The sequence below is a fragment of the Symsagittifera roscoffensis genome, chromosome 5 (assembly GCF_963678635.1).
Source record: "Symsagittifera roscoffensis chromosome 5, txSymRosc1.1, whole genome shotgun sequence".
Lineage (NCBI taxonomy): Eukaryota > Metazoa > Xenacoelomorpha > Acoela > Convolutidae > Symsagittifera > Symsagittifera roscoffensis.
Genome location: NC_087066.1, coordinates 56,422,594 through 56,445,175, shown reverse-complemented (window position 1 = coordinate 56,445,175; position 22,582 = coordinate 56,422,594). Strand labels below are relative to the sequence as shown.

The 22,582-nt window shown below is 34.2% G+C and overlaps 1 protein-coding gene across 1 annotated transcript; it reads left to right on the top strand.

Annotated features, from left to right (window-relative positions):
• Positions 1–6: 6 nt before the first annotated feature.
• On the top strand, positions 7–14,735 carry LOC134846423 (uncharacterized). Its single transcript, XM_063863776.1, has 8 exons — positions 7–110; positions 1,255–1,454; positions 1,724–1,947; positions 4,798–4,892; positions 5,530–5,586; positions 5,783–5,847; positions 8,693–8,762; positions 14,494–14,735. Exons 1-8 carry the CDS (start codon positions 7–9, stop codon positions 14,672–14,674), a joined length of 996 nt encoding a protein of 331 aa, XP_063719846.1. The 3' UTR covers positions 14,675–14,735.
• Positions 14,736–22,582: the final 7,847 nt, after the last annotated feature.

Sequence of the window (22,582 nt, the reverse complement as noted above, 5' to 3'; positions counted from 1 at the left end):
GTTATAATGACATTTTACGTCACAGCCACCGGAAATTTTGTATTCAATTGGTTGGTAGATTCAAGCGGCCCAGCTGCAGGTCAAAAGGCAACACATAATGTGGTTGTGAGGTACTTTTCTATTTGATTCCTAAAATTACGTTCGATATAGATATTGTTGACTTAACGGATAATTTTTCAAGCACGAAAGTGAAGAAAAAATTGAAAAAGAAAATGAAAATCATCTCATTTTTGTAAGTGAGTTTGAACTAATTAGCTTTCACTTCCATAAACTATTTGAACCGTAGATACTGATTTTTAATCGAGTATTTCCTCAGTTTACCAGTATTTCCTCAGTATTTCTATCGTGTATTTCTCAGTTGTATTTCTCATCTCGGCATGTTATTGCGTGGAAGCTTTTTGCTCCCGAACCAATTACAGTAAAAAATTATGGCTCCTGTAGTCGTAATTCGATCCATGTTTTCAATATTTATAACTTAATTATCATTGTCGATAAAAACCATCTAGGAAAGTTTGCTTTTTAGATTTTTTAGAGTAATATTTGGTCTCTATAGATAATAATCAATTACAAAAATTGTATTGTCTGTCCCAACGTTGGGGGGCTTGAGTTAAAAAATTTCTGCCTTTTGTTAAGTTTGTGTGTTCTGAATTTGAGTTATGAGTAATTGTAGCAAAATATCATACGACCCAAAATAAATTAATATGAAAAACAAATTCATTTAAAAGGATATTATATGGACTAAAACCAAGTTGAAACTCGAGAAAAATAGGGATGATAATCTACTTATAACCCATTCCATTGTCCCATGGCGTCTGGGGAAACAAATAGTACAGACAAAATTTTAGTCTACAGAAAATCAGTAAAGCTGAAAATTTTTTGAGTGTGGTTAAACTTCGGTCTTATTAATGCACAATATTTCTGCGTTGTTATAATGCACATAAGCGGCAGATTGAAATGTTCCTTTTTGAATTTTGGCAAATCTTGTAGTTTTTCATTCAAAATCGAGACCAAGAACGTATCTATATATCATTATTATGATTGTTATATGTTTATATATATTATTTTATATTATATATATTATTAGCTATTATCATTATTATATGTTTGTCTCAAGGTATATTTGTTTCTCAAGGTATCATCATAGACGGCACATTAGTGTGTAATTTCAAGTTTTCATAACTTTTAACATCTGTTAGTTGATTGGCAAGCAGTTCTCAACGTATCATAGACGGCGCATAAGTTCTCTTTTTTCAGCATATCTCCCTTGCCAAATAGTTTCGTTGGCCCGAACCCCAGTCAAGTTAAATACCTGGCCGGAAATCTGGAAATCAAGTTGAAACCTTGGCCCCAAACAACATACAATATTGAGTATTGGGTCAATGCACCCGATATGGGAGGCCTGAGCAGTGCAAGGAGGCAGTTGATATATGTCCACGCTTCTTTCACACTTGCTGGTATGTTCATAGTTTTGGCTGTTCAGTTTCTGCATCATCAGGGGTGGATCACTTTTTAGATCAATAAAGTTGCTTTTCAGAGTTCTTTTAAACAATATAAAGAAACGGTGACAAAGTTTTCCGCAGGCAAATTTTTGAAAACAAAATTAAGTCAAGGCAGTTTTTGGGAACAGCCTGGACAGTTTTGTCAAAAAACTCATATTTTTTCGGTCTGCGCTTTTTTCGGCTAATTTTTAAGTATTGGAACTGATCACCGTATGACTTTTAAGGATACTTCGATGACAGTGCCTTTGTTGACGAATGTCCAAACAACGTCCCGGTAAGACTGGCTATTGCGGGAGATCCAGATCACGACCAAGTTAAGTTCTTCGATGGTACTAGAACTACCGCTGCCGAAATTGTAGTGGGCGAAGAGTTGGCTGCAACCTGCAATTCACCCGACCGCTACTCAATCTCGATTTTGGACGGGAGCCAAACTACTCATGTCTTTCATGTAATTGTTCCGACTTTCGATACGAAAGTAACGGAATATTTGTGCTCGGGTGGGTTTTTTTTTCATCAGACAAATTTTGACTTTTTAACTAGCCATTTTTGACGGAAATTTTTCATATCATTAAAAAGGTAATGTTGTTCTGAGCTCAAATTTGAAAAGATATTTTTTCACCTGTGACCATTTTTTTAAAAAGTTTTGGGGGTTTAAAGATTGCCATTTTGGCCAATTTGGGACAATTAACGATATATTTCGCGCTATTACCGCGTAAGCGGAGAGTTATTTTGTCTTAAAATTGTTCCAAATTGGTTGAAAGAAGCTTACTATTCCGACTTTCGATACGAAAGTAACGGAATATTTGTGCTCGGGTGGGTTTTTTTTCTTCAGACAAATTTTGACTTTTTAACTAGCCATTTTTGACGGAATTTTTTTTTATCATTCAAAAGCCATTGTTGTCCTGAACTTAAATTTGAAAAGATATTTTACCTGTGATCATTTTTCGTAAAGTTATGAGGGTTTAAAGATTGGCATTTCGGCCAATTTGGGACAATTAACGCGCGATATATTTCGCGCTATTAACGCGTAATATATCGCGCGTTAATTTTCATTTTAATTTATTTCATTTAACTTGTTATGTTATTAATGCTGCTCCATAAACCTTAAAAGGCGGTCGGAACATTCAGGGCTTTGCCCTGATACAAGCAGTCTTGTTTACTATAATTGATTTGTTACAAGGAGCAAAATCTAACTTTTTCTACTTTATATGGCGTGTGGGGAGACGATTTTCATAGAAAAATTTCAAATTTAGAGAAAAAAAATGTCATTTTATATTATTACATTAAATTTTTTAATGTTATTTCTGCTCCATAAAATCTTAAAAGGCAGTCGGAACATTCAGGGCTTCGCCCTGATACGAGAAGTCTTGTTTCTTCTTATGATGGAAAAATTGAAAGGTTTTGAAAGCAATTTAGCGAAAGATGTTCAAACTTTTCAAATTGTTTTAAACTTGTATTGAAGAGTGTTCTTTTTTCACTAAGATAACAGAATGTTGTTCCGACTTTTGAAAAACTCGGTGTGGTTTTTCTCTTCTGACAAATTTCAGTTTTTTAACTAACTGCTTTTAAATGGAGATCATTATATCAACTGAAAAATATTGGTGCCTTTAGCTCAAATATAAATCGATACTTTTTCTGTAATTTTTTTGTTAAGTTATGGCGGTTCGAAAATTGCACATTTGGTTCATTTGAGAAAAACAACGCGGGAAAAATTTTGCGTTCAATTGAAGCGTAAGTGGCAACTCAAATCGGCTCAGAAATTGTTTCAATTTGATTTCAGGCAAACTATTTTTAAACTATTAATACATTGCTAGACTATAATTACATTATTTCATTGCTCCAACTTTCGAAGAAAGTGAGGAATATATATGCTCGCGGGCGTGATTTTCTTATTCAGACCACTTTTACAAAAATCTGCTCCATCGTGGGATCGGTCTCATGATTTGCTTGTACCCAATAGGTTGTGCACACCACTACAGTAACCTGCCGAGAGTAACCTGCCAAGATAGGGGTGGTTGTCTAAACTGCTTGTTTTATCGTTCACATGTGGTGAATTATCTCAAACTACAAAATCGTTCCAAATTGATTTAAGGCTGCTAAATGGTCTATACTAATCAAATTGTAACACTTAAATTTTGATATTATCAGCCATTAAAATCATAGTTTTGCCGATATTTAATTCACCAAAAACTATTCGAGAGCAATTAAAGGGAAGTTAGTACAATCAATTAACACATTCAGAGCTTTGGCCTGGTACGAGCAGTCCTGTTATTTATTTATGGGTGTCCAGAGAATATCTCTGAAACATCTTAAATTTTTAATCAATTTCAAATCGTCTTTCTAGAAGAATTTTACATAGTTTGAAAAATAGAGAGTTCATGGGCTCAAAATTAAAACAAAGTAGTATCTGTTAATAGGGTGATTTAAGGGTTAATAGTTTGGCCAATTTGAGACAAGTATTTGCTCTATTGACGCTTAACGTAGACGTCGAAAAAATGTTAATCAAATATCTTCCAAATTGAAAAAAAAAGTATGCTAACTGATCCATATTTTGCGTTCAAGTACTCAAATTTTATCATTTTCATTTTTTCTATAAAATTTTACGAAATTATTAAAATCAAGTTTTATTTCAGGCTCTTTAAAGGCGATCGAAGTATTGAGAGTTTCTCCTTGATACGAGCAGTCTTTTTATTCTTATATTGTCTTACTTTTTCTCTAAAATGATAAATTTGTGAGAAAAACTTCGAAGATTTTTACTTTTCCATCAATGATATAATCTATTATAATTAAAAAAATATTTAAAAAATGAAATATTCAAAACAATGGTGTTTCTTCTTCTTTACTGTCCTTACAAAAAACTATTCAGAAAAAAGAGGTTTTTTCTTTTTTCAATTGCATCATAGGAGAAATTCGATTGAAATCATTCATTGATCAATTAAAAAATCCAGCTAAAAAAAAAAAACTACGAAGATTGTATTTTTAGAAAATGATATAATCTATTAGCCTTTGTAGATAAATGATATGCATTTTGCAGTAGGCTAATAAAGCAATTGGGATAGAAGTGTCCCTGCAAAACCAATGTTCACGTAAAAAAATATCATTTTCTACTTGGAACTTTTAACTTGGAATGCGGGGTAGGGTAGGGGGAGCATGGTTGGTAGAACAATGAACCAGCAACTTGAATAGAGATTGGAGCACTTTGGTTTTCGTACCCTGAAGTGTCTTGGATTCCCTCAATCTCAATTGCACCAGAGCGTCATTTTCAATATGGATCATGATCGCCGAATTCCGTTTTTAGGTACAGTTGTGCAATACTGCAACAAACTACTATGGACCTTTGACACAAATTCAAATGAACGCTGCATTCTCTCACCCAGCAGCAAGTTCAATCACGTAAAAACTTTTTCTTTTGTCAAATGTTTTTGTTCCAGCTGGCGAAGAGTTTGACAGTGTGTTTGTGTTCCGGTGGTGTATTTCATTCCAGACAACATAAAACTTTTTAATAAAGCTCAGTTTCTTTCGTAGAGCGAAAATTACTGATTGCTTGAGCTCAAAACAGGTTAATTTCATAATTCACCTGGGACAACTTTGTGTAAGACTATGGCGCTCGAAAATGACAGTCAGGCTAATTTATTATTCTGCGTCAAACTTTCAATTTTCTAAAGACGCAACCGTGTCAAATCAATATCAAGAAATTAATTGAAATAGACTTGAGGCTGGCTAATGGATCCAAATAATTGTATCTGAAAATGCGTGTGGGGAGAATATTTTCATTTTTTTTTATTTAAGTTTTTAAATTTAAGTTCTTTTTTAATTTAAGTTCTACCAGAAGCTACTTACTCGTTAAAAGGCACTCGGAACATTCAGGTTTTTACCCTGATTCGAGAAAACTTAATTTGTAATTGTTACCCATTTAGAATATCAAATTTTAGGGCTTCAATAAATCATTTTAAAAACACGCTTTTAACCTCAGGAAACGCAGCAAAACACATCAAAGTTTTGAAAGGCTTCATCTTGAGAGTTTTTTCAGATTCTGCGCAAATCCTCACACGGGGCAAAATGGAGAGCTTGCCTCCAAAGTTTCTTTGTACGTATACATAATTGAACTTGAACTTGTTATTCATGCTTTGCTTGCGTCAATTGAAAATTCCTCAGTTCTGATGAGTAAATTCTTGGAGATTTGGAAAGTTTCAAAAAAAATTAAACCCTTTGTAAAGATATATAAAATTAATGTAAAATTTTGTTATTTTTTATGTTCGAAAAATTTCTTTGCTGTTTTTTAGAGAGTTCAAGAACCCGAGTTTGACCACACTGTGTGAAGGGCTGTTTTCGTCAACAACTTCTTCAGGTATGTCAGCTTTCTGCAAGGCGGCGAATTGAAGAGAAAAATTAGAACGGGAAAAAAATAAATTATGGAGTGGTCTCAAAGTTTTCTCGAAAAGTTGAAGCAAAGCTCTCGAAACAAAAGCAAAAGTGCAAAAATCCTGAAATTACTGAGATTTCTACTGAGTTATTTTCTCCAAAAAAAATTACTAACCAGTTTTCTTCTATTGCTGTTCATTTTTTGCTTCCGGTTTACTTAATTGTCATCGCGTGGTTGCTCAATAGGTATGTGCACTGGATCTATTAACAATATCTTCCCTTTGGTTTCTATAGAGCATACTAAAGTATACTAAAGAATCTCCACCCCTAAAAATAAATACAGTAATTAGCACTAGAGCTTGTATTGAGAGCTCGAATTTTGCTGCATTCTGATTGGTCGAAAAATCCACCATTTTGATCCACTTAACCATCTCCCCCTTTAATCAAAGGGGGACTGTTAAGTAGATTTTGCGCTTTTATGGAAATAGTAACACTTTCACTTTTCTTCACAGACCATTTTGGAACAAAATTTTTTTTTTGAAAATCTGCTTCATAATTTGAAAAACAAAAACATTACTGAAAACAAACAATCAGAAGTGCTCTCAAAAAAAAATAGTTTGTTTTGAAGAAAGACTAACCAGTTCGATTCAGCTCCGAATATGTCAGTATTTACCATTTGTAGTGTGTTTTCCTAGCGCGCGAACGTCAAGAAACAGCTCATCTTAAGATAGTTAATAATCTAGATAGTTTCTTTATTTTGTTGAAAACGTTTCATATCAAGAAAAATTTTATCTTGGTTATTTTAGAAAAAAATTACGATAGGAGGAAATTTATTTGAAATAAATAGCCCTTCAGACACACACAAAATTATTTTCTTAATTGCCGTTACGTGATTGCTCACTAGGTATATGCACCTATGGAAATGATTACACTATTTCAATTTTCTGCACCGACCATTTAAGAACAATGAATTTTTGAAAGTTTGCTACATAATATTTTAAAAAAAACTTTATATCTACTGAGAGCGAATAAACAGAACAGTTCTCAGAAAACATGAATAAATCTTTTTTTGAAGAAAAACTAACCAGCTCGATTCAGCTCCTAGTATGCGGTTAAGTTTTCCTAGCGCGCTAACATCAACAAACAGCGCATTTTAGAAGGTTCAATACTTTAAATAATTGATTTTTTTGCTGAGAACGTTTCGTATGTCAAGGAAAAGTCTTACATTGGTAACTTGAGAAAAAATTCGCGATACGAGGAAACTTTTTTCAATAAATAGCGTTTCAGACACTCAAAAAATTTGCAGTTTTTTTAAACCAAATGTCAGCTCGTTCATGTGTGGTGTCTTTGATCAAATGATCCAGGTCGACATAAAAATATTTTCAAATCCGAGGTAAAGTGCTGAATTAAATTATCCGGAAAAGACGCCCAAACAAATGATCTAAGCAAACACTGCTTAGAATTTTAGCAGTATTAAAATGGTGTAAATTGGTTGTCAAAATTCGGGTTCAAAATTTTACACCAAAATGGATAATTTTTGGCTTATTTAGTCATTAAAATGTCACGTTGATACTGGATCAATTACTGGCAAATTATATCACAGTGAGCCTCTGATAGACACCAATAAAGTTTAAATAAGTTACTATCGCTAAAAACTTAAGCAAAATGTTTTGAAACTGTTTTCAAACAAAAAATTGGAATTTGATATTGTAAAAACGACATTTTTTGTCTATCAAACAAAAATAAAACAAGTTACACGTTTCCTTGGAGATTATACCCCTATATACTTTGTTGGTTACTATAAGAGGCTCATTGTGATATAGTTTTGTCAGTTATTGACCCGGATGTTTCAGCATAATTTTTTATTGACAAAAAAATTCGAAACTAGTACTTTTTTGGGGAATATGTTAGAATTGAACTTTGCAAAAAAATTACACCGTATTAATTCTGATAAGATTCTAAGCATGTTTTGTCTTGTTCATTTTTTTTATAGTCCAACCATAATATATAAACGCTAGCTATTTAAGTTTCAAACTTGATGCGTTTTGTCCGGATAATTTCAATCAACACTGTAAATGTTCTCTAAATGCGTATTTAAGAGAGCAAAAACCTAAAATTTTTGTTTCCTAGACTAGTGTTTTTGGTATTTTTTTTTTAGTTCTTCCAGTTTTTCCTTCTTTCTAACTTTCTATTGGTTAAATTCTAAATGTTCGTGAACATATCCTCATTTTTTTATTACACATTTGCCCACCCTTATCAGGGACAACATCTTTTGGTGAGCATCTATATACAAGGGCCAATTTAGGGGGCGCCGGGGGGTTTTGAAAGTTTGCTTCAAGGGGGATTCTCTCACCAACCAAAGGGTCCCCCCTTTGGTATTGTTTTATGACATAATTTTTTGGCCTACCAGCCCTTAAATTATTCTAAAGGAACTTTTGGCGTCAAAAAATGCTAATTTTGAAAGGGAGAGCGCGCCAAAAATGCGAATTCTCCATCAAATTTCCCAAAGTGCCAAACATGGCATTTTTGACCTGTTTTCTCATGGCGCAACCAATTGAGTTTGAATGGGGTCTTTATAGTGTTCTAGAAGCACTCGGATAATCAATTTACTCTATCTAAAACAAGGTCGACAAAAGTTTCGAAAATTCTTGGAGAACCGCTCCCCCCCCCCCCCCCTCAAAAGACTCGCCCCTGTCAATAAAACTAATTTTTGCGCACATGAAAAAATCAGTTTTGCTTAAGGGAGATTGCATCCTTCTTTAGTTATAGCCCCTAATTTATTACGTTTTTCAAAACAAAAAATATGTATTTATTTTGTTCCTGTTTTAAAGGTTCTTATAGATGTCTCAACCCCGTGTGCAGGCCACCAATTTGTCCAGGAGACTTCAGTAGCTCGTACAGGTATTTTTCCTGAACTTCGTGTTCATAAACGCAACTTGATAATTGTAAGCATTTCTCCCGCAATATGAACAAAAGTTTGACAATGAACGATGCATGTAAATATTAAAATAAAAGGATGTCTTCAGTAGCGAATTTTGGGGGAGGCGGATGGGGGGACGCCCCCTCCCCTCAGAGATTCGACCCCTTGCCGACCCAAAGGGTCCCCCTTTGTACTATTTTGAGATATCCATTTTTGGCTGACTGACCTTAAACTTTTTCTAAAGGCGCCTTTGGTGCCAATCTATACCTGATTGTCTTGAATAATTATTGGCAGACACAGTTAGAGAATATTCAATTCCCCTCTTTGCCACCGTTCCACGAAAGCTTAAAAAATTCTTGCCACTCATTTGCTTCTTAGTTGGGTTAAAAACTCAATTCATATCAGTTTCAGTAGAAAAAAATCGGAGATGGACAAAAAAGAGTAATTAGTAGAAATCAAAACTTTAGCAGACAAATATAGCAACGAAAGGATTGTACTTGATTTTGAGTTTTTGGCTGCCTTCTTGGCTCCACTTATGTACCCAAAAAAAATCGATTAAATACTTGTTTACCAAATAAAAATAGTTCAAAAATCTTTTCTGTTTCGGAGGCAAAATTGTGGAAAAAAAACATTGCTAAAATTATTTTGGACGTTATTCTGCGCACTGAGTTAGACTTTTCAAAAATAAATGAACTAAAGAACTTAAGAATATCAAGTTTTTGAGAAAAAAAACGCATTTTGGCACAATATTTAGCACAATTATTTTGGACGTTATTCTGCGCACTGAGTTAGACTTTTCAAAAATAAATGAATTAAAGAACTTAAGAATATCAAGTTTTTGAGAAAAAAACGCTATTTTGCACAATATTTTCAAAAAAGTATCAGCAAAAGAAAAAAATTACAGATGATTGCAAATTGGAAAAGATAACAACAAGGGAGAGGGAAAACTAAAAGCAAACAAGATTGCACGAATCAGGACGCAACCTTGAACGTTCCGAATGACTTTCATAGTCTATGGAGCAGTAATAATATGAAAAAATTAAATTAAAGAAAAAAGAAATCATTCCCCCACACGCCATATAAAAAACAAAGTGGTAAATTTCGCTCCTAGTAACAAATTAATTATGGCAAATAATCTTCTTTTGACCAATTTGGAAAATTTTCAAAGTTTGACTAAACCTCCGCTTACGCGTTAGTAGCGCGTTAATTGTCTCAAATTGGCCAAAACGGCAATCTTTAAACCCCTCATAACTTAACGAAAAAAGGTCACAGGTGACATAACATTTTAATTTAAGTTCGAGACAACACAACTTTTTAAATGAATATTATTTTGTTTATTTGAATAAAAAAATTCCGTCAAAAATGCCAGTTAAAAAGTCGAAATTTGTCTGAAGAAAAAATCCATCCCGAGTACAAACATTCTATTACATTTTTTAGGAAACTCGGAACAAATAATTGCCCGCTATACATCTACCCTTTAACTAAATATTGTTATGAAGTCCTATAATAGGGGTTAAATTTCCAAAAATAACTTTTTAGCCATAAAACACAAGCAGGAAATATACCAAACTCTAAAAGAGCAAAGGAAAAAGAGCAAAGGAAGATAAAAGGCATAAAAAAGAAACAAGGATAATTTTCAACAAAAGGTTAAAAACTGGAATTTTTGAGCGCCAGAAAACCATTTGAACAACAAACCAGCCATTTTCTTAGAGCTCACAAGAAAACTATCTTCAATTGTTATTTGCAAAATATATATATTTTTGAAAAATACCAAAAAAGCAACTTTTTGAAAACTAGAAGGTTTCAGGGAGCCACTTTATAGCATACAATCACAACCCAACTTGATATGTCTGATAGCATGAAAACAACGGTTGTATACATTTTTGTAACAAAGGAGTTTCGAATTTTAAAAAAGATGACGAAAAAGAAAACAGTGAATAGGTCATCTTGATCAGCTTTTCTTGGAACTTTTGAAAATTGAGTTAAAATTGGAGTAGCTTGTACATTCGTATCAAAACAGTCCATTTCGCATATTTTTTTAATAGTTTTTAAAGCAGATTTTCGGATAATTTTTTTTGTAAATGAAAACTATGACCGTAAATTTATAATTACACTGTTCATGGTGCAAAAACATAGTTACACTGCTCATGGTTCAAAAAACATAAATAAAACGACGTCTTGCTCGAATTTTTAACTGAATTTATTGCTTTGAAGTTTTAATTTGATGTCGACAAGAATACTTTGAATTTTGCACAACAATTTTGGAAGGAATGCAAAATCATCTTTGATAGCAAATTGAAAACTGAATGTTTATACTTCTGATGAGAAGTTGTCTCTTTAAACGAAATTGTTTGGGCTTTTTTGCTATAATTGTATCATCTGCAAACAGAAGTACCTCGTGTTATTCGAGACATTAGGCATATTGTTTGCTTCCTTGAGAAAAAATAGGCCTAAGACAGAACTTAAATGGAACCCTAACTTAACAAACTACCTATCAGAAGACACATCATTAATCCGCACATTTTCCTGTAAGCTTGTTAGATAACCCTCAAACCAGTTATGATTATTTCTCGAACTGCAGTTAAGACATAATCCTCAAAATGCATAAAATCGGGAGTACATATTTTTTTCCAACATGTGCATAATATAAAGTCATGTAACTATAGAAATGTTAACGGTAATAATTAGGACCTAACAAACAAATGTCTTTCTATCATGTTGCAAGGGAGAAGCAACATGATAGAAAATTTGATATCTTTGGGAAAAAACTCTAAGAAAAAAGTTTGATTAGAAGAGTTGCACATACAGTGGGTATGCTAATTACTGAAGAAGGCAGTACGCCAACCAAAATTTTCAGTGCGTTTTTCTATTGCTACTACACGATTGAGCGAAATCATATTTAATACTATTTACTTAGACACAGGGGCGGATTCGGAAAAAGAAGCGAATACCTCCCCCCCCCCACCACCCCTCAGGGATTCGACCCCCTGCCGACCCAAAGGGTCCCCTTTTTGTACTACTTTGAAATATTCATTTTTGGCGACGGACCCTAAAAATTTCTAAAGGCGCCTTCGGCGCCAATAAATTCTTATTTTGAGGGGAAAGCGCAAAATGGCAAATTATAAACCCCCAAAAACTTAACAAATAAATAATCACAGGTGAAATATTTTTTCTCAGGACAACAATACTTTTTGAATCATATTTTAAAAAATCCGTCTAAATGGCTAGTTAAAAAGTCGAAAACTGTTTGAGGGAAAAAACCCACCCCGAGCACATATTTCGTAAACTTTTGTTAGGAAAGTCGGAACAAAAAAGAAAAAGACTTGTGATCATTTTTCATAAAGTTATGGGGTTTGAAAATCGCTAGTTTGGTAAATTTGGGACATTAACGCGCAGTATATTGGGTTCTTATAACTCGCGTAAACTGCGGATTAATGCGTTCCAAATTGAACTAAAGCAAGCTATTTGGTTGATTTTTTCTGACACAAGACGCTAAATACATCTCATCGTAATTTACATTAGAAGGGTGGATAAATTAAAGAGAAAAAACGTTTTATTCTTTTTTTATAAGGTAGTCAATTTTTCAACCGAAACTTTTTTAAAACGACCTTAAAAGGCAGTCGGAACATAAGGGCGAGAAATAAGATTTTTTTTAAGATAATTTTGAAAAGAGTTTCATATCACCTACATAACAGATTTAATTAGGTCAATTTCTCTATTTTTGTAGCCAATCAATTTTCAAATTGAATAAAAAGTTCATAATTAGTCTGAATTTGCGCTTTTTTCTAAATTGCATATTTCAATTATAGCCATTTTCCAGGCGAAAATATACTTAAGGGGCAATCTACGATAAGTCACTCAGGGGAGTGGGGGTAGGGTGGGGGAATGGGGAGAATGTACGGTTGATCTAAGCTCAGATCAGTTTTTTTTTGTCGCAGAGAAACCTTAGTTTCATTCTAAATCTGAAACAAGTCCTATAGGAGTTCAATGTCATACCACGTTTGATCTCTTAGGAGTTCTATTTGAAGTACTCAAACTCTGACTGAAACAATTAAACTATGTCATAGTTCTTGTTGTTTCCACTAGATTAACTACAAAAATGCTAAATGATCAAAAAGGAAAAAATAATGATCAAAATTAATTTCTGACAAGGATAGCTGGTCGTTGTGCAATTTCATTTTTTTTGTATCTGGTGGGATGAAAGGATCTGATAGAAAAAACCCTGAGTTTTAAGCATTTCTGATATTTATAGATAATGAGGCACATTGAAAAATAGTTTATTTCGAATAATGTCCAGTAAAAAACCGATAAAAAATCAGTTTTTTTGCAGAAGTTTTTTTGAATTTTTCCCCAAGATGGCGCAAAAAAAACTTTCAAAACTAATTTTATTAGATTCTTCAGAGCTTGAAAAAATTCATGGCTATAATATGTTAGTTTAGTCCAATAAGCCGCTCAATCGCTTTACTCGCTCAAAATTTGACGAAAAACCAAAAATTTTATACCGGTTTTTCTCAACACAGGGAAAAGTTTTTCGAAATAATTTAAGGTCGTTTGAATCGCGACTAAAAAGGCTTTAATATGATATATCACTCAACCAAGTTCAACGATAATTTGTGATGCCTGATTATGCGTGAAAAAAAAATAAAACACACTCTATTACAAAGTTCTCCCACATTTGCAATGGTCGGAACAAAAAGCGGTGATTCAACTCTAGAAATGCAGAATGCACTGCAACTCCACATTCTCGTATTTTGTCTCAGGCTGTGTTTTTGCCAGTAACTGTCGCAAATTATGTTGAAAATTAATGTTTTTTTTTGGTCGACTAAATTGATTTTCTGAGCTCTCCCAAATCACTATAAAACCAAATTTTCTGCGCTGGAGGCAAATTTTTGAAAAAAGGCCAAGAAAAAGCGTTGTTAGGCACTTTTTGGAAAACTTCGACCAAAAATCGCGTTTTTTCGGCGCGCGTTTCTCCCTCAAAATTAGTATAGTTTGGCTCCAAAGGCGCCTTTAGAAATTTTAAAGTCAGTCACCCAAAAATGGACATCTCAAAATAGTACTTTGGGTCAGCAGGGGGTCGAATCCCTGATAGGGGGGGGGGGGAGAAAGCGATTGCACCTCCCCGCCCCCCTAAATCCGCTACTGGGTCCCCTATCAAAAAATCATAGGTTTTTTTTTATCATTTTCCCTGTCTTGATATCTTCCGGCTGTTGATGATCATCACCAAAATTATTGCAAATCAATAAACATTTGCAATGAAAGTGATGAATTTTGTCCTGTTAACTATAATATACAGTGCTGATTTAAATTATTAGGACAAAACGGACAAAACTTGAATTTTCCAACGCGTTTTTCTCAAATTGGGTTAAGATTAGACAAAAAGTGACAAAAAGAAAGAAGGCTTCTTGCGATATAATTTTCTCATCAATTAACAAAATAGTTTCAGTGTAATTCTTGATTAATTGAAAAAAGCCAAAATTACCCATTTTTGGGGTAAAATTTTGGTTGAGAGTTTCGGAGAAAAAACTACATCATTTTAACTTTGATGAAATTCTAAGCAACTTTTGTTCTCTTCACTTTTTGTCTAATCTTAACCCAATTTGAGAAAAACGCGTTTGAAAATTCAAGTTTTGTTTGTTTTGTCCGGATAATTTAAATCAGCACTGTATTCATTTTGTGCATGGATTTTAATTTGATTTGGTTTGAACTCAGGCTCTCACTCACAATGACGAATGGTGGCCAATGGGACATCAAAGATGAAATCAGAGTGACAGTCGGGAGCTCCGAACTTGTCATGTGTTTGAGCAATAAGCAAAGCATTACAGAAGCTACGCCGATACATGACGCAACTTTCAGTGAAGACGGAGTTTGCGAAACTAAAAATAAGGGCTAAAAAAATTGAATGGAAGACTTCCAAACTGCACTTTTATTATAAATTGCCCCAGAAGTTTAAATTGCCCCTGTGTGTGTGTGTGTGTGTGTGTGTGTGTGTTGTGTGTGTAAAGCATTCTAATTTAAAAAAAAATAACAGTACTAAAAAGTTGTATATAGATGTTTGGATTACCACACTTGCGCTGCGTTCTTTTGTCATCTCTTTGTGAATGGGAACCGTTTTTTTAGCAGACCAATCTTTTGGCGTAAAAAGTAAAGACGGCTTTTCGGCAGACCTGTATGATTGATTGACAGACGTAAAAAGAGTTTTGGAGAAAACACTGCCTCATATTAATTTTGATGAAATTCTAAGCAACTTTTGTTCTCTTCACTTTTTGTCTAATCTTAACCCAATTTAAGAAAAACGCGTTTGAAAATTCAAGTTTTGTTTGTTTTGTCCGGATAATTTAAATCAGCACTGTAAATCAGTACAACTGAAGCATGATTGATTGACAGACGTAAAAAGATGCTTTGTTTAGGTTTTAAATTAGCGCGAAGGACTGAATGTATGTCAACCAATTATATTTCAGCATTCAAAATGCGGAAAGAAATAAATTAGAAAAACTACAATTTCAAACTGATAAAAAGACGCTGATTGGTTGAAATTTTAAGCGCATTTGGCCTCTCGCTCGAGAACAGTGCATTTCATGATTTGTTATCAACTTTATTGTTCCGACTTTTGATACGAAAGTAACGGAATATTTGTTCTCGGGTGGGTTTTTTTTCTTCAGACAAATTTTGACTTTTTAACTAGCCGTTTTTGACGGATTTTTTTATATCCTTCAAAAGGTATTGTTGTCCTGAGCTCAAATTTGAAAAGATATTTCACCTGTGATCATTTTTCGTAAAGTTATGGGGGTTTAAAGATTGCCATTTTGGCCAATTTGGGACAATTAACTCGCGATATATTTCGCGCTATTAATGCGCAAGCGGAGAGTTAATCCGTCTTAAAATCGTTCCAAATTGGTTGAAAGAAGCTTACTTGCCATAATTGATTTGTTACAAGTATATGGCGTGTGGGGGATGATTTTCATAAAAAATTTCAAACTTTAGAAAAAAAAATTTCATTTTATTTTTTGATGTTATTACTGCTCCAGAAAACCTTAAAAGGCAGTCGGAACATTCAGGGCTTCGCCCTGATACGAGCAGTCTTGTTTTGAATTAGCGGACGATTGTGTTTCTGGACGTGTTTTCGCAAATAAAACATCATTCCAGACACATTATCGGAAATCTTTTAGTTAAGATTTTTTCGAAAAAATTTCATGTTTTTTGGACTTAAGGACTCTCTTTTCCTTTCTTGTCTGCTAGCTTACGATTCTATTTTATGTGACATCGCAAGTGATGCGGAATTTTGCTTCGCCTATGTGTATAAAGTCTCCTACACGACTTTTTTCTGATTTTTGTTGCGGTTTCCTTCTTGCCTGTTTTGTTCGTTTTGTATTCCAACGAAGCAATTAAATTACTTGAAAAATTTGAGTTCATCTTTTGCAATGTGCATATTGCATATTGCTGATATCTACGCTTGGATAATTTTGCGCACCATTTGAAACTTCAGCTCAACTAATATTTTTTGTGATTCATTAAAAATTCCGGGTTCTCCAGCCAATTCGAGTTTTACCATCATAAGTTTTTATGATTATGACCTATTGTTGCATAAACAGCGTTATACAAGGTAACAACAAACAGTCATCTCTCAAACAGATCGAGAGAAACTTTAGGTGCCCTGACCGGGTGGTAATAAAAAAGATATTAGTTTTTTTAAAAAACACTGATCAGCTGTGTTTCAAAAGTTTTTTATGTTGAATTTTGATTTCCCGCGTTGTATGTTACAATATTTTTATTCTGTTCAGTTGTTGACCACTTATAATTTCCCTTTAATTTGTTTTTCTTTGGTCTTTGGTGCCTTTTTGGTTGTTATTACTTTGCTCCAACTGCGATTCACGCGCCAGCCAACTAAGGAAGCCACTTTTCTGATGTTTTGTTGTTCAAAACAGGGGCGGATCTAGGATTTTCTCGAGGGGGGGGGGGGGGGGCGGATTTTCAAAAAATTGTCCAAAATTTTGACGACCATTTTTTTTTTTTTTTTAGGTCGACCAAATTGATTTTTATTTTTCGCGCTCTCCTAAAGCACTGTTTTGCCCTTATTTTGGCAAAATTTTGTGCGCCGCATGCAAATTTTTGAAAAAACAGTCAAAAAAGCCGTTTTTGGGCACTTTTTGAAAAATTTTGACAAAAAAATGTGTTTTTTTGGCGCGCGCTCCCCCTCACAAATAGCATCTATTGGCGCCAAAGGCGCCTTTAGAAAAATTTTAGGGTCGGTCGACCAAAAATGGATTTCTGAAAAAGTATCAAAGGGGGGACCCTTTGGGTCGGCAGGGGGTCAAATCCCTGAGGGGGGGCGTTTGCCCCCCCCCGCCCCTCCCCCTAAATCCGCCCCTGGTTCAAAATGAAAAAACTTCGTCAATTTACATCGGTCAGTTCTCCAAAACTACTTTCCTGTTGGCACTTTTTTTACCGCAAAATGAGGTGGGTATGCTTGACTTTGATAGTATACTTTTATAGATTTTTGAATGTTTGTTTTGAAAGAACTTTTCGAAGGAAATTTCAGAAAATCAGCTGCAATTCTCATCAGTTGCAGTTCTCAGCTCCAAAAAGTTTATTAAAATGATATATGCAAGCAGCGTTTTATAATTTGCAACGAAAAAATTTTCAATGATTAGAATCAATGCTACCGACTGTTATTCATGCGTATCGATGAGTCGTGTCATTGTCTCTAAAAATGGTAGCTTTCATCTCGAATAGTTTGAATTGGATTTCTCCAAATAAATCAAACATGATAATCAATTCGATAGACATATCGAAAGGAGAATCACCAACATATAGTTTAGTACCATAAAAAAATTTTGTCGCTAGTATATATTTGGCAGCCAATCACACTTCAATCAGTAAATACAGAGTCAACGCACTGGTTGAAATGTCAGCGTCAACTACCTCTGCTTTTGGTAGCACTATCAAAAACTGATTTCAGAATCAAATTACAGAAAATGAAGAGAATTTTTATTTATTCCATTTAATTTCGTATTTTTTTCTCCCCAGAGTTTTGTAAAAGTGGTCTGAATAAAAAACTACCCCGAGCATATCTTCGAAACTCGGAACAAAAACAAGCAGTTGAGTTTGGCAAGTATTTCCCAAATACCTTGCCAAACTCAACTGTTTCTTTTTGTTCCGAGTTTCGAAGATCTTATTGGGGTAGTTTTTTATTCAGACCACTTTTACAAAACTCTGGGGATCAATTTTTTTATCTGCATGCCGCCAGCCGATTGTTGCACACCACTGTACTAACCTACCAAAATTATGACAATACGGCTTGTTTTATTATCTCGCGCTACAAATTGGTTCCAAATTGAATTGAGGCAGCTAATTGGTTTTATTTACGACTAAAGTTTTTGTTCTGACTTTCGATACGAAAGTAACGGAATATTTGTGCTCGGGGTTGGTTTTTTCTTCAGACAAATTTCGACTTTTAACTAGCCATTTTTGACGGAATTTTTTTCTATATCATAAAAAAAGTATTGTTGTCCTGAGCCTAAAATTGTTAAAATATTTCACCTGTGATCAGTTTTTGTGAAGTTATGAGGGTTTGAAGATTGCCATTTTGGCCAATTTGGGACAATTAACACGCGATATATTTCGCGCTATTAACGCGTAAGTGGAGATTTAATCCGTCTTAGAAATCGTTTCAAATTGGTTGAAAGAAGCTTATTTGCCATTATTGGTTTGTTACAACGAGCGAAATCTATTCTTTTGTACTTTATATGGCGTATGGGGGGATGATTTAAAAAATCCAAATTTTATAATTTTTTTTTTTCATTTCATTTTGTTACGTTTTATTTTTTTTATGTTAAAACTGCTCCATAAACCTTAAAAGGCAGTCGGAACATTCAGGGTTTTGCCCTGATACGAGCAGTCTTGTCACACTTAGGTTTTGATATTAATCAGCCTAAAATTCATCGTTTTGCATAAGATTCAAAATTCATATTTACTTTATCAAAAACTATCCGAGACCAATTAAACGGCAATCGGAACTTTCAGGGCTTTGCCAACATTGTTCTACTGTCTAGGTCTTGCTGAAACGAGCAAAGTCCTTGGAAACTTTGAATGAAAAGGTGTTCTGTATGAATTTAAAACAAGACTGCTTGAATATCAGGGCAAAACCCTAAATGTTCTGACTGCCGCTTAATCAATATCGAATAGTTTTTGGGAAAAGAAAATGTTGAAAAACAATTAGTTTCGGACAATATCAAAGCTGAAGTACAAAAAATAGAGTCGTACGAAATTATTAAGACCAATTAACAGGCCTCAATTCAATTTGGAACAATTTTTTTGAGCGGGATAATTCGCCACGCATTAGTAATTTGCATTATGAATAAAACCTCAAAGCGCGCGTAAATTAGTCAAAAGCTTGGCCGAAATGGTAATTTTCAAGCTCCAAGAATATTGCAAAAAGAATAGAAGGTTTGATAGCTTTTTATTTGATTTCAGGGAGTCGATATTTTCACTGGCGTATAAAATTTTTTGTTAAACACTATTATTTCGATCGGCGAAATGTTTTGGTTACTACCAATTTTTGTGCGTTTATATTTGCTTCAAAAAGCGCATAAGTTTTTGAATCCGTATAGAGACAAGACTGCTCGTACCATGGCGAAGCCTTGAGTGTTCAGAGTGCCTTTCAAGGTCTCTGGAGCAGGTCTATGGAGAAAAAAATCTTAAGAAAATTGAAACATTTTGATATTTTTTCTAAAAATCATTTCTCCACATGCCATATAGAGTACAAAAAGATAGATTTCACTCCTATTAACGTAGCATTTAAGACAAATAGCCTGCTTCAACCAATTTGGAACAATTTCTAAGAAGGATTAAATCTCCGCTTACGCGTTAATAGCGCGTTAAATCTCAAATTGGCAATCTGTAAACGCCCATAACTGTACAAAAACTGATCACAGTAGAAATATATTTTTAAATTTGAGCTCATTACAGCAATACTTTTCGATTGGTAAGAAAAAATTTCGTCAAATAATGCAAGGTAAATTTCTCTGGAGAAACAAAAACCACCCCGAGCATAAATATTCCGTACTATCTTCGAAAATCGGAGCAATAAGTGAGTTCTATTCATGAAGTAATAGATTTAAGGTCATACAGAGTAGATGATATGGATAAAATTTAATTATTATTTCAGAGAAGTATCGATGTGTCATTGACTTCCACGTTATGATTCAGATCAGCAAAACTGCCAAAGACACCATCGCTTAACCATGAAAATAAAAATCCACGGCAGTGAACACCAAGAACAGCTTCGAAGTCTGCTTAAGTTGTTCAAAACAGCCGTTGGAATTGAGTGCGCGTATAAGAGGAAGCATTTGATGATGGAATTAATGCCGAAAAAAAAGTTTTTTTTTGGTTTCCGTAAAATTTCTCTGCATGTCTACTGCAAAGCATTTTTTGCAGTTATGCGACATGGTCCGATTTTGTTTTTCAAAATTTGTGTACGATTAGCATTAATTTGACAGTTTGAAAGAAAATGATTGAACACTTGACATTATTCAATATATTTTTATAAAAATTTTCAAAACTTTTGTCTCGAGTTTGAAAAATTTTAGTTTTGAAAATTTTTCTGAAGTGTATACGGTTTACATCATTTTATCTTAGCATTTACTGCCTCCGTATAAACTGGACTAAATTTCAGACTTTCAAAGTCGCAACGAATGTCACTTTGCGACCAAAACTTCATACTCTGTAAGATAGTTTTATGGTCGCGATCAAAGTCTGGGAGAATAAAATTACGGTCGTGATACTACGGATATTGATCGTCAGCGTCTGAGTCTAAAAAACAGTCATAACATAGTCGAAAAACATGTCTGGAAATAATGTCTGGAAATAGCAAAATCTGGACATGGATCACACACACACATATAAGGAGAGGCTCTCATTATATGTGTGTGTGATCCATGTCCAGATTTTGCTATTTCCAGACATTATTTCCAGACATGTTTTTCGACTATGTTATGACTGTTTTGTCTATGTTATGTTATGACTATGTTATGACTGTCATTGAGAGCGTTAATACTAAACTTGATTCGCAACATAACTCAGAGACAGAATATCTCCGTCTAAAATAACTGGTTTATGAGAAATTGGCACCGCATAAACTAAGATTTGAAATTTAGAAAAAAAAAAACGAAACAAATTCCAAAAAACAAACTCTCGTCAAAATCAATGTTTTAAGCAATTTAAACGCACTCTGCTTTATCAGTAAAAACATACTCATGGCAACACTCGATCGTTAACTTGATTTAAGTTATGAAAATAACTTTAAAACTAAAATGAAGAAACTTCATAAAGTAGCGTTGGTTTCTCATTTTCTTGGATCGCTCCGATCGCGGACACATGGCGATTACAGTCTGGGATATATTAAACTTTGGTCGCGGCGTTCTGATAATATACCCAATCTCTCGATTGTTTTGAGCTCCTTGTCCAGAGTAATAAGCCGACTCTTTGAAGCTAGCGAGTGCTGATGGAAACTGTGATGCTATTTGCACTACGTCTAAATATAGCTGACTATTTTTTTTTGGTTTTTTCTCTGAAAATTATTAAGTTAATCGCCCTAATAGTCATCCACAAAACCAAAGTATATAAATAAATTAAAATTTTTGACACTGCAGCTTTGGAAAAAATAAATTATTCATTATTGCAAAATTGTCAAAAGCATGTTGAATTTTTGCTATTCGAAGTGGAAAATCTAAAATACACGAAATTAAAACTACGTACGGTGCAGATTTTACATAGGAAGATCCAAGTTGGCGTCAAAATAGAGGCATCAGCTGCTTCTACTGATCAATAAAAATAAAAAAAGAATCAATTCATGAATTGGCAGCTTTCCAAACATCAAGGATCATCTTTTTACAATTCGAAACGCAAGTGCTGCTAATGAAATTTAGGATATATATAAAAATGTTGCTAGTTTCCATCATTTTTGTGACTTTCTGGCAAGTATCTTTGACGGCCTGGGTCTCCGAATACACTCACAGGTTAGTGATTCTTTCATTTCGAAAATTAAATTTCTTGCTTTTAATTTTGGCCGCTGTCCTTTTATCGGTTGCTTTTGTTTGGTGCTTGCTCCATTTTTCTTAGCTTTGTCTTTTCGTTCCGTGATATAATTACTATTAAAAATCTACAGACAAAATTTTTTAAACTTTGAAGTGAAGTTTTCGTCGCTTTAAAATCGCAGAAATTAGACCATTAACTAAAGTTATTTTCGTTTGCTGGTGTTGTTTATTACTCATCAAACTCTAAGCAATCCAATTTCGAACGCGGTTGTCTAAAATTGAGGAGCCACAGTTCAGAAAACATTACTGTTTCTAGGTATGACTTATACCGCTTTGATGTTCGTCTTCTGCCTGACATGGCGCTCTCCTCTCCTCCGGAGGGGAAAGTGGGGGCAATGGTGGCGTGTGAGAGAAAGTGCAATGACAACCCCCTCTGTCGGGCATTCAACTATAGTCCCTACTACCACATGTGCGAACTACTTGCCACTGATGCCGCGCTCAGAGGCATACACACCACAGGCAAGAGGTTTATGAATGTGGCGTTTACAATGCGGTTTTACAGCAAAAGTTTGACTTAGAAAAACTCTAAACTGAACAAAGATATTGAATTTTTTAACCAAGGAATGCTTTTATGCAAGCAAAAATTTAGGTAACTTTCAAATCAGGGGCTGATCTAAGATTTTCTTGAGGGGGGCGGATTTCCAAAAAAAAACGAACAATTTCTCGACTTGTTTTTTAAGTCGAACATGGTGTTTTTCCGAGCGCTC

Coding starts and splice junctions, on each gene's coding strand:
- LOC134846423 (XM_063863776.1), top strand. CDS start 7: ATGACATTTTACGTCACAGCCACCGGAAATTTTGTATTCAATTGGTTG. Junction 1,455..1,723: donor CGCTTCTTTCACACTTGCTG/GTATGTTCATAG, acceptor ATGACTTTTAAG/GATACTTCGATGACAGTGCC. Junction 8,763..14,493: donor GACTTCAGTAGCTCGTACAG/GTATTTTTCCTG, acceptor GTTTGAACTCAG/GCTCTCACTCACAATGACGA.